We start from the raw sequence: 15,267 nt of genomic DNA on the forward strand, positions 1-15,267 counted from the left end.
ATCTATAATGAGACTATGAAAGGTGTTTCAGGTCATTTCACTTTTAACTAGATGTTACAACTTCAAAAGAACAGGTTTATTCAATTGTTTATTACATTATTTTACAACTCGCTAACTTTCACAACACACTGACAAGACAAGGGGCTCTGGATTTTCTGACTGCAGTAAAGATATTCACCTGAAACCACACTGATGGCCTGAATGATGTTAATTAACATTCATTGGTTTCCCGGTGAATCCACAAAGCTCCAAAAGGCGGGACAACAGATGTCATATTTTTTTAGCCAGATCTGATCAGTTCATGGTTGCGTAATCAGAGCAAACCCCACAGAATCTTATTTTCTCTGATCAAGGCTGAGCTGCACGGGGAAGTGTCCTGATGATTCAGTTCGGCTGTGGAGGGAATACGACTGACAGTGGGGGGTATTGTTGTGTATCGAGGAGCAGAGTCTCTGGCATCGTGGTTAAGACTTGTGTGATGTTGAAGTCAAGTCTTATTGCCAGTGCTATTTCCTGGACTTCCCCACATTTAATCCAAACAGAAAAAAGCAGATTTGTGTTTTAGAACAGAGAAAATCTCAGAGCAAATCCTATTAATAATGCCTTGGATTTTAAGCATCATAACGAGAAATATAATCGAGAATGCTTTTGCTTTCAGGGTCGAGTTAATGTGAAACTGAAGTCTCTTCAGCTTTGGTCACGTCGGGCACCCTGGATCTCATTTCATCTTGTAGTATTCAGGTCTGTGGAGAGAACAGAAGACAACACATTAGTATGGAGAGGCATACAAGTCTGGGAAAATAACTGATTACAAGGAAAAACATGGAGAGAAAGTGACACATGAGAAATCATGCAGATCTTATCAGTATTTTTTTATTTCAAAATGAGCCCAGACACAGAAACCTCTTTTTGTGTTTTTCTCCCTTTAATTTTGAGCAGCGACTGCAGCAGACAGATATCATCAGGGCATGCTGTATTAGTTTTGATACAAACGAGACAAAAACGTTATCAACTACACCACTGTGTTTATGCTGTTGGTGTTCTGAATCTCGTGTGTGTGTGTGTGTGTGTGTGTGTGGTAATCTATTCTGCTCCAAGGTTTTTCTGAGAGAATATTAACTGTGTTTAATAAAGGGTAACGATTTAATCGCCCTCGATGACCTCACTCTCCCCCCCCCCGCCTGCCTTTCACTGACACACATTTGATCAGTGAAATGAATAAGACGGAATGTGAGTGAATTGTAACTAAGCTACGGACCATCCCTTAAATAAACCAGGATTAGCTTGACCTTGGCTACCACGCGGCGACAGGCCTGAACACAAGCTCTGATTGGCTGAGGAGATTGGACCAGTAAACAATAAGAAGTGGCTCATTTATCACCGTGCGCACACACCCTGACAGCCGAATGTGATTCAGACGTGCTGTATGCGTCTGTACAGAATACAAGTGAGTATAGAACACACACCCCAACACACAGAGAGGACAGTAACTGAATGAAAACTTTTTGGGAAAATAGATTCAGCGTTTCTATATATTCTACCAAATGTGTGTTTTGTTTAAATGTGTTATAAATGGAGATGGATGGTTTATTACATACACATTATTGAAATGCTTCAATGGTTAAAGGCTCAGTCCCTATAAAACATTATATTGACTCTATAGCCCCCTCAGTACAGTGAAGGCAAAATCAATGTCATTCAACAGCAGATTATTTTTGTGAAATAATGTCCCCAAGTAGGGCTGTGCGATTATGGCAAAAATCATAATCACGATTATTTGGGTCAATAATTGATATCACGATTATTTTTGACGATTATTCATTGACCATTTATTGAACTTTAAAACAAAATATTTTTCCAATAAACAAGATCAACAAATATGTTGGAGCGCACTTCCAAAACCATACATATATTATTAATATGATAAATAAAAATAAATTAGACTAAATTAAATCAAATATGATGCACTGTCACAACCTACTGAAAACTCCTTAACATATAGCCAACATTTTGGTAAAACATATTCAACATATTCCACTCAGTTAAACGTTGAAGGCTGGCCAACCGTCATGGTCCAGAAGTAACAGGAAATAAATGTTGAACTACAATTTAAGACCAAATAAAAATGTTTAGGCCACCATGGCAAATGCTGGTAGGGCTGCTCATGTCATCTCTTAAAGATTGTTCGCAAGAAACACCAGCCTGTTTACATGGTCTGGTTTCAGAGAAGAGCGCAGGCAGGTGACGATATTGCCACCTGTACTGAAGACCCTCAGCCACGCCCCGACACATGGGGTGACGCCGGCCAATCACAAAGCTTTGATGCGTTCAAGTGCATTATTCTGGCACAGGAAGATTATGTTACAGGACATTAACGATAAAACAGAATATTGTTGTTCTATTTTTAGACACATCTCGCGATCGACTGGTTGGGCACCCCTGGGCTAGACCATAGGTCTGTTGTGGTAGCAAATAGTCAGCTGAAGCCACATCTCTCTCAACTTCCCCACGGCATTTGTCACATAGCGCAGGCAGCGCAGACCTGCTGAAATAATACCGAGACGGCATCGCGTAACGCTTGTCCAACGTGTTGACAAGTTGCTTAAAGCCCTGGTTGCTAACAGTGCTAACTGGGCACATATCTTTAGCGATGTGAAATGTAATGGCAAAGTACTTGCAAATAGTGGAAATAGTTTTACCCTTCTTTTTTAACGAGTTGCTGCTCTTGTTCCACGTGGCCGAGTGGGCTTTTAGGGAGGGGCGAAAGCGCACCCAGCAAAATAATCGTATTTTGTCAATTATGCTGTTTTCATAATCGTCGCAAACCATAATCGTAATCGCGATTAAAATACGATTAATTGCACAGCCCTATCCCCAAGTCTCTTTTACTCTGGATAATCTACAAAACATGCTGTCTCGTTTAAATGAGACTATTTCTACACTAAAAAAGGTTATGGGACATAATTTCCTGAACATCGTGTTGCTTTTATACCTTTGTCATTTATTACTAGTATCATAAAAATCCCTACATTTATAAGATGGAGGCAGAGGTGTACAGATTTCCACCAAAAAGAAAACGATCTGCATGGCTGGATATGTTTCGGGATTATACAATTGTGTTTTATTAAAAACGTGGGTAAACTGAATCTCTAATGAGTTGAAACATAATGCAGTCCTAATATCCTGGGAGTCATCCTGTCCTTGTGGAAATCATTTCATGCAAATTGTGTATCAAACACAATGCAAAAACAACTACGCGAATGGTATGTACATCACATTATGGAATGTATAAAAGTTGCATGAGCGTGTTGTTAACGGGGTAGTTACTGTGTGAAATAGAAACAAACATCCTGGAGACTCAGTATTGATTGCAGTGAAGTTGGTGTTGATATATATAAGACTGCTGTGAAGCAAAAAGTTTAGCTACGATGTAAAACCCTTTATTTTGTACACTTTGTATACGAGCTTACTAGCAGATACAACCAGAGGACTTGGGTGTTGAACCTCCCCCTCTGTGGGTGAGGAGGACTCACCCTGACTGAGATAAAGAGCTATGAGTGCACGGCAGGCGTCAGAGTGAGAGCTCTCCGTTAACCTGTCGGAGAGATGTTCACTGTGGGTGAAGCCAAAGCAACACAACGACACTATCAGCAAACCACGGGTCACAGTGTCAGCCTAATCTCCAGCCAGAAAACACTCTACTCAAAAAGCTATGAATATGATTACACCAAATACCAGGCGCTCCCTCACACCCTGCAGAGGTCACACAGGAAGTGGTGAAAACAGCTGACGTTCCTCACATGTGCTCCTGACATTTTAACTTTTATGTTCAGATGTTTGCCACTACAGGCCAGGAGAAAACAGACATAAGATACAAAGTCTGTAAAACAATACATCTGCTGACAAATCTACAGAGGCCGATTGTGTTGCATTGTTATTATTTAAAAGCATAAGGTCTCTCTCCTCTGTGCATCCTGTCCACACTGACAGCAGGCTGATAATCATTCAGACTGCATCCATCTGGTCAAAAAGTGGGTCTGCAAGTGTTCTAATTGGATCTAAACACAGGTTGCGTAGAAGTAAAACATGCAGAACTGCAGAAGCTCCGGCATCGTTCACTGCTGAAGGTCTGAGCAGAGAATAGGCGTATTTTCATCTCCCTTACCTCATTGACATAAAGACTGCTGAGCTGGGTATTCGTTTATTTTCGACAGCATGACTAAATTAAATATTCTAAATTATTAAACAAATACTTTATGACAACTACTGTACACTAAGGCAGGGTGGTTTACACAAACAAAAAAAACAATGTGACACCACACCAACATTGCCTCCTGCTGGCTGTCTCATCAGCACAAAAGAAATTAATGGATTTGTAAATAATTTTTGTGCGAGGAGAAAAAGTTATAAAGCAAATAAAAACCATATAAAGGAAGAAGTTAAAGGTTAGAATCGCCATTAATGTTAAGATTGTTTTTAAAGTTCAATCAATTCAGTTTTTACTCGTATATAGAGTTAGAAAGAATGAATTAGATCCTTGTAGGAATGTTTAACATTTCAGACACCAAAATGTCTTTAAAAGGATTGGGGATAAAGGGGGTCACTGTTGAATGTCCTTTGAAGGTTTCTGTGTGTAACACAGTAAATACAATCTCCTCGTATCTGTTTTACCGCTTATACTGTATGTCGTGTCTGCATCTAAGCTGGCGTCAGTGTGTTTGAGAACCGTCTGTATGTGTTTGTACGTACGGGGTCCACAGCCGGGGGAAGGCGTCGATCTCCTCCTGCGTGAACTCGCTGAGCTGCTTGGTGATCTCTCTGGGCTGCGGCAGCTCCTCCGTCAGGTTGGCCAGGATGTCGTCTGGCAGCTCCTGGTGAGGGGCGCACGAAAGAGGAGGAAGTTACAAATAAAATGTGGGCAGGATAAGAAACTCAAGATGGATGAAAGAAGGAAATAAGACAAATAGTTGAAAGAGGCTGACAAGAAGGTAACGTTTTTTGTTTCCAAAATACTTGAAGCCACTGTAGTCTTCTTCTATATGAGACGGCAGATATTCACGAAGGCTCAGGAAGCCCATCTGCTCGTCATTAGGGACGCACACTGCACAACATCCACTTTGACGTTGGATATTAAGTCAGGACCAAAATAAAATGACAGGTATCTGACTTCCTTCAACAAACACCTCGTGTATTACATTACATTTCAACAATCAATCAGATGTTCTTCCAACGCCTGGAGTTAATGATGTTCTCTGGCAGCATGGATAAACATTGCATCCATTTCATATTTGGGCAGGCTGTCCAGGTCAATTAACAGACAGTCAAGTACTTCTTTGTTTCAATTCATTTCAAAAGGCAGACATTTTGGAGAAAACTGAAAACAGCTTCCGGCTGCTAATGGAAATAATCTTAGTGACAGCTTTAGGAGCCAAATAAAACCGTAAAGCTGAGACAATTTAGTTCTAGAAAATCAATAATACTGTCTTTAACCTAGGAAAACTATTATTGTAAACTAAGTATTCATTTTAAAGTTCATTTATATTATATATAAAGATGACCTGGATTAAAAAAGGATTCATTCTTTTGTGTCAGTTCCTGCAAAATGATAGTAGGGCCCCCTCCCTTTCTGACAGTCTTTCTTAAAGCCTGGCTGTTTGAGGCGTGAGGTTACGTTCTGAAGACTCATCATCAGTTGGAGAGATTTGGAGAAGCTGTACTCACGTCGTCAGGAAAGATGTGTAGCCTCTGCATCATGGTGCGACGGTGCAGATTCCTTGGCAGCATGCCGTAAACCGATAACTTCACAATCTGGTAAGAGGAAAGATAGTGAAAAAGTTAACATACAATCAGCTTCCCTTCTTTAAACTATGCATCTATGGCAGCCTTTCATTCTGTTTTCTCAGATTTCCTTCCAAAACTAATGTTTCTCAGTGTGAGGCAGGATGCCCAAATGTAAATTCGTCTTGGAGAGTAACTGGACTGAGACGTTGGACAAAAACGTTCTAGAGAGATGTTGGATAGTGAGCTGTGCTGACAAATCCTTCATCCGTCCAACACTATTTCTCCTCTTCACCCGCCAAAGCTCATTCTAACTAAACCACCATCCGGACACACTCCTGTGGTCACTGGCTGGACCACAAGCTGCAACAAGAGAGCCGACTGCAGAGTAAATGACTCGTGGTTTTCCTAAACTACAGATTGAAACCAGTACAGGTCATTCAATTTGGTTTAGTGCTGACACGAGCAATTTCACAGTATTTTTAATTAGCCGCACAAAATGATCTGCAAACCCTTTGTTTATGGCTTTCATTCAGCCCTGTTGATATACTGCGCCACCAAGTCACCCCTGACCTGTGGAGCTCAGTGTCCAGGTTCAAACCCTTTTGTTCTTCTGATTAGTCTGAATTAATTACAATTTTAAAAAGTGTGCAAACCAGAGCCCACGATGGGATGTCAATCACAATATTAACCAACACTTTAGAAACATTAATACAGTTTAAATGACATTCGCCTTATTAACAAATCAAACACCAAAACCAACAATGTGTTCATCAAACTGGCATTTATAACCGAGTTACGGATCCTATCTGTGGCACAAAACCCCGAGACTATCAGTGCTATCATGGGTGTACATCTTTAAAACAGGTCACAAATATGTATATTTCTTATTTAAAAAAGGCAATCTGTGTGGGACTATTCTCTCGTGTGGATTTAATAAACGTGTTGTTCTTGTGAGTATTTACAGCATACGGTGTATCTGGGATCAATTTAAACAAACAAAATCTACTGTGTCCATGTTTATCATTATGCAGGAAGAGGATATAATAAAATACAACATATAGTTTTAAGAGAACTATGGCACGTAAAAATAAGCTATTATGAGGCTTTGGCTACACAATAAATACTCCTTAGTAGATAGATCTATTGGTAGTTTGGTTCTTTTCATTGGATTTGTTAATAATAAAATAAACTTTATTGCCTTCCTTTAGGCAACATTTATCTTTCTATCTATGTTTTGTAGCACAGTTGCGTTTACCGGTGGTTCGTTAAGCACAGAATGAAGGTGACATTCAGGTCTGAATGTAATAATCACTGTAACTGTGAAACCATGAATATGCAACACAACTCAAACCCCAGGAGTTACCCTTGAACTGACACACTTGTACTGAGTTTGAGAAAGCACCCACCACCACTACCGCAGTAAACCCACCGCTGTGTAATCCCAGTTTACTGCATCTCACATTAATATTCACAAACAGCCCATATGAGGGAAGGGATAAATGTCACGCCTGCCTCTTCACAGCATGTGGCAGACAAAGACATGACACTAATCTCCATGTGGGAGGAATTCACAGACTGATATAAAGGGGTCTACGGTTAAATTATACAGTTTATAAGAAGCATTATGGTTTAAGAATGGGGGAACCAAAATATATCTGCAATTTAAGAATGATCTTGAAATAACAATACAAATGGAGAATATTGACTGAAGAGTCTTACAGCTTTTGGGTCTTTGTGGTGCAGCTGGGCGGCTGTGAGCTGTTTGAATCCACCCGGATACCTTTAGAGAGAAAGACAAGCTCAGTCAGTCCTTGTACTGGATCATATTAAACCTTTGAGCTTTAACATTCTCAATCTTTCCTGGTTAACAGCCTTGAGATATATAGATTGATGAATATATTAAAGATAAATCTTTTTTTTAATCTTGAAGGACATGTTTCATAGTGACGGTGAACAATAGACTACTAAGACTGAGAAATGCTGGTTCATAGGCATTGAAGAACAAAGCAAAATTGTAAACACATAAGATAAAGAGACGGGAAAAGTGACATATCATATGAGCTAGTATGCACTTACCCTGAATGTGATGAGTAGACCTTCTGCTCCCACTTGTTCCCAGAGAAAGCTATTTGTTTGGTGTTCATTACTACAATATGGTCACCACAGTCACCTACAAAAGAGTTTTATTCCAGGGTTATTCTTTATGATGAAAAATATAAAAATACATATTTGACAATAGTTTAAACAGAAATTATAATGTTTTTTAGACCAACAAAAAGTAATCTGAAAAGGTCCCTTGATTAAATATAAGTAATAAGGAACAAAACATGTTTTTATTAGGGTTGTCCTCTACTGCCATCGTGTGGCCGTTTCATACAGAAACATGAAAGAAAGGATGGGATTTGGGGACATGTTGAACGTGCAGTAGTTTATACAAAGCATTAGGGTAATATTAAGGTCATACAGTTACTCTTGACTGTATATATGTGTGTGTTTTACAGATGGACTCCTACTCACTCATTGCATGGTAGATAGGCTTATGTTTCCCCTGTAATCTGATAGCACACATGGTCGCTATCTTCCCAGGAGGCTGCATCCTGGCATCGATCAGGAACCAGGAACGAGCAAAGGTGGCCCATTGCTGACAGAAAAACATGAACAAAAAATGCAATTATTGTTAAATAAGTGAGAAGAACTGTGAAAGACATAGGGGATATACAATTAAAAAGAATGATGGCTGAATTCAATTTCTTTAACTTCAAGGCCCTGGTACTGTGCATGCTAGCCCACTGTCATGGATAACATTCATTAAGAGTGTGTGTACATTTCAGACTTTATTGTTTGTGTCAATAAAGTCTGAAATGGTTTGTTATGGAAGTTTAAATTCCTTATTTGTTTACTTACTTTATTTATTTCATTTTTATCACCAACGTTAATATAACTTGAAGGCTCAAAGTTGTTAATAAGAAAGATCTGACGATGATGTAAACGTAATGTGAAAAAGAACAGGGGCAGAACCAGAGATATATTGGCTATAAATGTTTATGCAAACACCAACGTTAGGATAAAACATAATTTAACTTTTGTGTATTTATCTAACTGCTGAGGGCAGTCCGCAAGTTTTACTATTATTTAAAAACATCCACCAAAAAAATGAAATCACACATACCGGCTAGCTAGTTAGCAACATACGTTAGCTATCAGCCTAACATTGACCTAAACGAACATAACGATCAAGCTGTGAGACAAGGTAAGATCGTGTAATGTTTAATGTGTACGGTTACCTGGGCAGATCTCGAAAAACTTGACATTTCGATTAAACGTGCAGCATATCCTCAAAAATATTTGACCCTCAGCGTGAACGGGGGTGCGTCAACTAATTTATCTCGGTTGAAACAGAATGTGAGACAGGTTCTACTCGTTCAACTCGTGAAGCAATATGAACCATCATTTCATGACTACGCCTATTTATATTGTAATTTAGTATTAAAGACAACCTTTAAATAAATCCTCGAGGATACTTATTTAAAATCACAGAAGTTTTAAGTTACCGGTTTTCTGATTTAAATGTACGTGATTTTATGTTTCTACCCGGTGATATTTTTGAGTCGCACACCAACGTAGTTCCTCCACTTCCTTTCCACGACAGAAAGAACGCGGGGAAATTGGACAGTCACCGACTATTGCTACACAAAGTTAGATACGTGTTGTCTTGTTTTGTACATAGCTTTATTTCTTGAAGGGCTTTATTCGTTCAGTTATTATCGCTCTAACCTGTCGTCTGACCGGAAATGAGGACTTTAGAGGAGGTTCAGGCCACTCTGCAGATCGCCAAGCTGCAGGACGAAGAGCTGCAGAAAACCATTCACTGTCTCTCTTTCGGGGAAAACGTTTCCTCTGCAGACTACTGCCTCTTGGAGCTGGACGACACCCTGTGCAAACTCATAGAAGCAGGGGAAAGGTAAAGTATTAGTAAACCAATAAGCCTATGAAACCGGGTGAGAACAGACCGTCTGTAAACTACTCTCCAGAGGTGGGAGGAGTACTCAGATCTTGTACTTGAGTAAAAGAAGAGGGTAGGAATACTCTGTTACAAGTAAAAGTCCTGCATTAAAAATGTTTCTCAAGTAAAACTACAAAAGTATAAGCATCAAAATATACTTAAAGTACCAAAAGAATGTACTTATTATGCAGATTGGTCCATTTCAGAATACAAATATATACTACATTTTGATTATAATTATTGATGCATAAATGTGTTTATCACAGCTGGTAAAGGTGCAGCTAGTTTGAATGACTTTGTATACTGCAGGGTAGATTGTGAATGTACTCAAGGTATTACTAAAGTTTGTTTTAAGTTTTGATTATATTTCACATCATTAATCAAAATCTGCAAAGTAACTAAAGGTATTAAATAAATGTAGTTGAGTAAAAGTACTCTTTACCTCTGAATTGTAGTGGAGTAGAAGAACAAAGTATCCCGAAATTGTACTTAAGTACAGTACTTGAGTAAATGTACTTAGTTACTTCCCACCTCTGCTACTCTCTTCCCTTTCTTTCTTTTTGCTTGTGTAACTCAAATGATCACTGTGGTTAAATATAATACGAAATAATGAACAGTGTTATGGCACATGATGCATGAACAAGATGGATGAATACATATGAAACCTAACAATTCTTATTTTTTTCTTCAGTTTAGTGATAAGAGGGGATGCGGATGAACATGCAGTGCTCTGTACAAAAGACAGGACCTACGATCTTAAAATCGCCGACACATCCAATATGCTGATGTTTGTACCAGACTGCCGAACACCAGACCAACTCACTAACAGTCAGGAAAACTCTCACATTGTGCACACTCAGGTATGGAAAGGACACTGAATGGATCCGGCCTGGTATACTGTGACACCTGCACAAACCCCACTGTGTATTATGTGCAATTATGACCCAAAAACTCTAAGAAAGTATACCTCTGTTGTAGATCTGGGGATTTAGTAACAGCTACTGGGAGCTGAGGAAGCAGCGGCCTAAGCTGAAGAAACTGAAGAAGGTCTTAATGGAGAATCCTTACGAAGGACCTGCTTTAGGGGGGAAGGAGGAGGACACCGAAAACAGGGTAAAACATATTCTACAATGAAGTCATTCAATAAAAAGTCCTGTCAGACTGTGAGAATATACTTATAGCCAGGGCTTATCAGATCATTAAGGATTTCTAGCCATATTTTCAGAAGTGTTGAGTATTCTATCTTTTTTAATGTGATTGTAGCCTTTAGTAAGTGTGTGTTCCTCTGTTACCAGTACACAATGGAGGATCTGTTGGAGAGCATCCAGGCCAGTGAAGAGGAGCTGAAGACCAGTTTAGAAGCCGTCCACGCCTGTCAGATAGATGGTAAACGGGGACATTTCTTTATACAAACTACACATGTAGTACTAATTGTTCAAGTTGTGTTTGCTGCAAAGCCACAAATAGGTGCCACATTGCTTTCAAAGTAGTTCTCCTGGGAGGTCCAGTGCAAGAAATATGCTTTTATTTATACAAATTCTTTACTTGTAGCATTGCGTACTTATATCAATAACAAACCGAACAACTACCAGATGTTGAGAGAGTGTCTTTATCCTCTTCTAGGTTACTGGCGGATGCTGGACTTTGACTACGAGATGAAGCTGCTCGGTCATGTGACCCAGCTGGTAGATTCTGAGTCCTGGGCCTTCAACAGGGTTCCCCTGCAGACCTGTCTGGAAGAGTTAGCTCCACTGGAGCCCAAGTAAGTTAACATCTGTGGGTTTTATGCTCAAGTTTTTAGTGGTGTTGATAAGGCTTAGGGGATGAGAAATGGGGTTAAACTAACTTTCTGAGCATCTAATTTAAGGCTGGATGAGTCTTATATTAGATGCTCAGCTAGGTTCCAATAACTCCTCTTATCTCTTTCGCAGACAGATGATAGAGCACTGTTTGAACTGCTATGGGAAGCGCTATTCTGAAAACGGTAAAGTAAATCAACTGAGACTCAACTGAAAAACCTTCAGTTTGATTTACAGTCAGTTTGTAACTACCCATACTTACATTCCTGTATCCTCCTCCTTCTTTATAGATGACGTTTTGTATGCCCTGGATGAGGATAGAGTATGTCGGGGCATGGCGCTGATGCTGCTGCAGAACGCCGTCAAGTTCAACCTGAGGGAGTTTCAGGAAGTCTGGCAGCAGAGCGTCCCAGAGGGCATGAGCACGAGACTGGACCAGCTAAAGGTAAGCCTGTACCCTTATATACTTATTGTAAGAGAAAATATGTTTATTTTTTTACACAATAGACGCATATTACTCCCTAGAATAGAACTTAATTCTAAATGTCAAATAACTAAAGTAGGAACATTGTATAGGAATGGCTTCACTAGCACTTGTATAACCCTTTTTCTTTCCAGCCAGTTTACATTGCATTCCATTTTATCTGTGGTTTCTGTTTCCATGGTCATCTGACATGAGCACAGACAATGTTGTACATTTTCCAGAGTGTGGCCCTGGTGGACCGTAGCTCCCGCCCAGAGACCATCAACCTGCTGCGGGTGGAGGATCTCTCCGAGGACACGCTGGAGCGCTTCAACCAGCTCTTCACACTCCGAGAGAAATGGACAGAAGACGACATCACACCATACATAAAGTAGGTGTTATCCATATAGGACAATATTATAACTAGGGATGCTCCGATCGATCGGTCACCGATCGATATCGGCCGATACTCACTCTCTACCGATCGATCGGTGCTCTCTAAACATGCCGATCGCGAGAGCCGATCGCATGACGTAAAATACATGACACTTTTCTCTGTGCGGCAAAACAAGCTCGCCAAAATGGCTTCACCGGTCTGGCATTATTTTAAGGTCTCCGAAAAAGACAGTAAAATAGCGGTATGCAACGTGTGTGAAGCAGAAATCCTGCAGCTCCGCCCGCCGGACCGGTAAGCGCAGCGAAACACACAAGAGTTAGACCTAACAGCTATTTTATCTACCTCTGGAACTAGCTAAACTAGTTATTATAAATATATTTATTCTTCACTGTCGGGTCACTCATTACTAGATCAGTGAGCTGCATGAGATACTGACGGGCTGTCAGGAGAGAGGGGGGGGGGGGGGGAGGGAGAGAGGAAAAGAGAGCGCTTCCGCTCATTTTCTCCCGTGTTATTATCCAAAGTGAATGTAAACTTGAATAATGTACATCATTTGAATGTAATAATTAAGTTGATTGTTGTTTGTGGAAGCTCCAGTGAATGAGCCCCATTAACTGAGTTTAAACATCACTTTAAATGGAAGATTTAAAGTGATGTTTAAATCTTCCATTTAGGCCCCGCCCACTCGATCGGATCGGCGATCGGTATCGGCCGATACTGATTCCGGCGATCGGCCCCGAAATTGGCGATCGGAGCATCCCTAATTATAACCCTAAATAAAAGTAAAAGAACAACCATAATGTTTTCTGCTTTACATTTATGTAAATTGTAGGTAAAAAAATGGATCTTGTGAACATTGGGGCAGAAACAAATCACATCATTTATTTCTTTAGATTTCTGATAGATCATAACATGTCTCCTTGTTCAGGGACCTGTGTGGAGAGAAGCAGAGCACCGGAGCGCTCCTCACCAAACACGCTCGCTCCTCCATGCAGAACGGGATCAAGGTCTTCAACTCCAGGAGGCCTGTAGCTACATGATCTCATGTCAATTAATGCAAATCATTTTGTAAATGAATGCAGTTATGTTTGTTGCCTTGGTAACGTTTGTATTTGTCAAAAACATTTGACTAATAATTGTTCTTTTTTAAATGCCTTGGTAGTAATGTCAATAATTAAACAGCAGTTTAACAAGTTGCTTGTCAAGTGTACGAAAAATAAACTGTTAAAATGTGTGTTGTGTATATACAAAATAAAAAGATCCTAGTTTTGGCAAATATTTTCCCTTTCTTTGTGTTGTTAATAAACCCTTGTTGGACAAACGAGGAATGGAATAAAAAAAACATTAAGTTACAAGACGCCATGCTAGAGGCTGTCCACCAGGTGGTGGCATACGCTGATACATTCTTCATAAGCACCACAGGCTGACATCCAGTTGGGTTGTTGGTTGTGTTCTGAATTCAAAGGAACATAATTAGTAGGAGAGAACAATATATTGTCACAGAATCGCACACATAAATGTCAATATTACAAACTAAACAATCTCAGAAAATACTTAACTGAAAAAATGGTCACTCAAGAGCACAATTGTTGAGTTGTTCATTTACCTTTTTTTCCCCATCTTTGCCATTCCTGTGAGCTGTTAAGGAACTGGTCATATTTATTACATACATCTCGGTTAAAATGAAATCAATGGATTCTACATTTCCATGACTCGGATATTGTAACTATTCATTCAGCAACTTATCTTTTGGATTTAAAAAAGGAGACTAAAATGAACCTAAGCATATGTTATACAGACTGGATCATATGGAATGATGGCTGTAGGCTGCATTTTTGGAATAAAACAGGTTAAACACCAATATCACATCAGCTTGAATGTTCACTGTCACATCACAGCTGCTGTGAAACAACAGAAAGCTGCAGCTCTTTATTGTAATGCTTTAAATACAGAGGTAAATGAGAAAGAACAGTGACCTGAGATGAGAATATGATAGATACATTTGAAAAAACATTGTTTGGGTCAATATTAATATAGATTCTAGAGATCATTAAAGAAAACCTGACTTTATTTATATTTGTTTTGTATGTTCTATCAGATGTCTGTTTCATGTTAATGCGTTCATTTTTATTTATTTTTAAATTGTGTCGGCGGTGCATATGTGACTCAGTGTGTGTTAAACATTCACAGACTGTGTGTTTCTTCACTAAAATAACTGTCTGTGTGAATCAGTGTTACTGGCATATGAGGAGGAAGACACCACTGGTTAAAAGTTACACAGCTTTGTTTCTACACACCTACACACACACACACACACATCTGGGTTTAAAAAATGACTTGATCTGCACTAGTTGGCTGACTCAACCTGATATCACAGTGCTGACTTATCAGTTCACCGGGTGGAGAGATCCCAGCTGTGCGTGTGTGTGTGTGTGTGTGTTTTGTATCTGTTGCGATGGTGAGCATAGCGCCCACACAATGATGAATAACTTGACTTCCTCTCCTCCTCTGTACACCCTTAGCGTATTAACATCTTTTAGAGCGTTGCTTTTATTGCTGTTAAATTGTCTATTGTTTTTACTTGCACTTGTTTTATGGTGTGTGAGCTGTGCTGTGTTGTTTTTTGTATGTTTTGTTTATTTGACTGTACAGCACTTTGGTCTGGAGGTTTAAAGTGATAAAGCTGTATTGTATTGTACGACTTCTGCTCTTCTTATATCTCAAATCAAATCAAATCTTATTTATATAGCACATTTATAAACGATTTTTGGACGAGCCAAAGTGCTGTACATATAATAAAAATAGCCTACAGTAGAGACACTTT

General features: G+C 39.5%; 2 protein-coding genes across 3 annotated transcripts; one reads left to right on the forward strand and one right to left on the reverse strand.

The window, feature by feature from the left end:
- Positions 1–75: 75 nt before the first annotated feature.
- On the reverse strand, positions 76–9,336 carry mrpl13 (mitochondrial ribosomal protein L13). Its single transcript, XM_034227826.1, has 7 exons — positions 9,066–9,336; positions 8,299–8,422; positions 7,858–7,951; positions 7,501–7,561; positions 5,722–5,808; positions 4,750–4,871; positions 76–743 (listed from the first exon to the last, which is right to left on the reverse strand). Exons 1-7 carry the CDS (start codon positions 9,090–9,092, stop codon positions 719–721), a joined length of 540 nt encoding a protein of 179 aa, XP_034083717.1. The 5' UTR covers positions 9,093–9,336; the 3' UTR covers positions 76–718.
- A 69-nt stretch (positions 9,337–9,405) lies between these two features.
- On the forward strand, positions 9,406–13,721 carry dscc1 (DNA replication and sister chromatid cohesion 1). 2 transcript variants are annotated; one of them, XM_034227821.1, is made up of 9 exons: positions 9,406–9,742; positions 10,476–10,644; positions 10,763–10,897; positions 11,080–11,170; positions 11,408–11,546; positions 11,716–11,768; positions 11,874–12,028; positions 12,268–12,437; positions 13,372–13,721. In XM_034227821.1, the coding sequence occupies exons 1-9, from the start codon at positions 9,573–9,575 to the stop codon at positions 13,481–13,483; spliced, it is 1,194 nt and encodes a 397-aa protein (XP_034083712.1). In that variant the 5' UTR covers positions 9,406–9,572; the 3' UTR covers positions 13,484–13,721. The 2 variants fall into 2 exon arrangements, with proteins under 2 accessions (XP_034083712.1, XP_034083713.1); XM_034227822.1 differs by having other exon boundaries at positions 12,289–12,437.
- The last annotated feature ends 1,546 nt before the right edge of the window (positions 13,722–15,267 follow it).

The sequence above is a fragment of the Gymnodraco acuticeps genome, unplaced genomic scaffold (assembly GCF_902827175.1).
Source record: "Gymnodraco acuticeps unplaced genomic scaffold, fGymAcu1.1, whole genome shotgun sequence".
NCBI lineage: Eukaryota > Metazoa > Chordata > Actinopteri > Perciformes > Bathydraconidae > Gymnodraco > Gymnodraco acuticeps.

Coding starts and splice junctions, on each gene's coding strand:
- mrpl13 (XM_034227826.1), bottom strand. CDS start 9,092: ATGTCAAGTTTTTCGAGATCTGCCCAG. Junction 7,562..7,857: donor GTCTACTCATCACATTCAGG/GTAAGTGCATAC, acceptor TTCTCTCTAAAG/GTATCCGGGTGGATTCAAAC. Junction 744..4,749: donor TTCCCCCGGCTGTGGACCCC/GTACGTACAAAC, acceptor TTCTCTCCACAG/ACCTGAATACTACAAGATGA.
- dscc1 (XM_034227821.1), top strand. CDS start 9,573: ATGAGGACTTTAGAGGAGGTTCAGGCCACTCTGCAGATCGCCAAGCTG. Junction 10,645..10,762: donor CTCACATTGTGCACACTCAG/GTATGGAAAGGA, acceptor CCTCTGTTGTAG/ATCTGGGGATTTAGTAACAG. Junction 11,547..11,715: donor TTAGCTCCACTGGAGCCCAA/GTAAGTTAACAT, acceptor TCTCTTTCGCAG/ACAGATGATAGAGCACTGTT.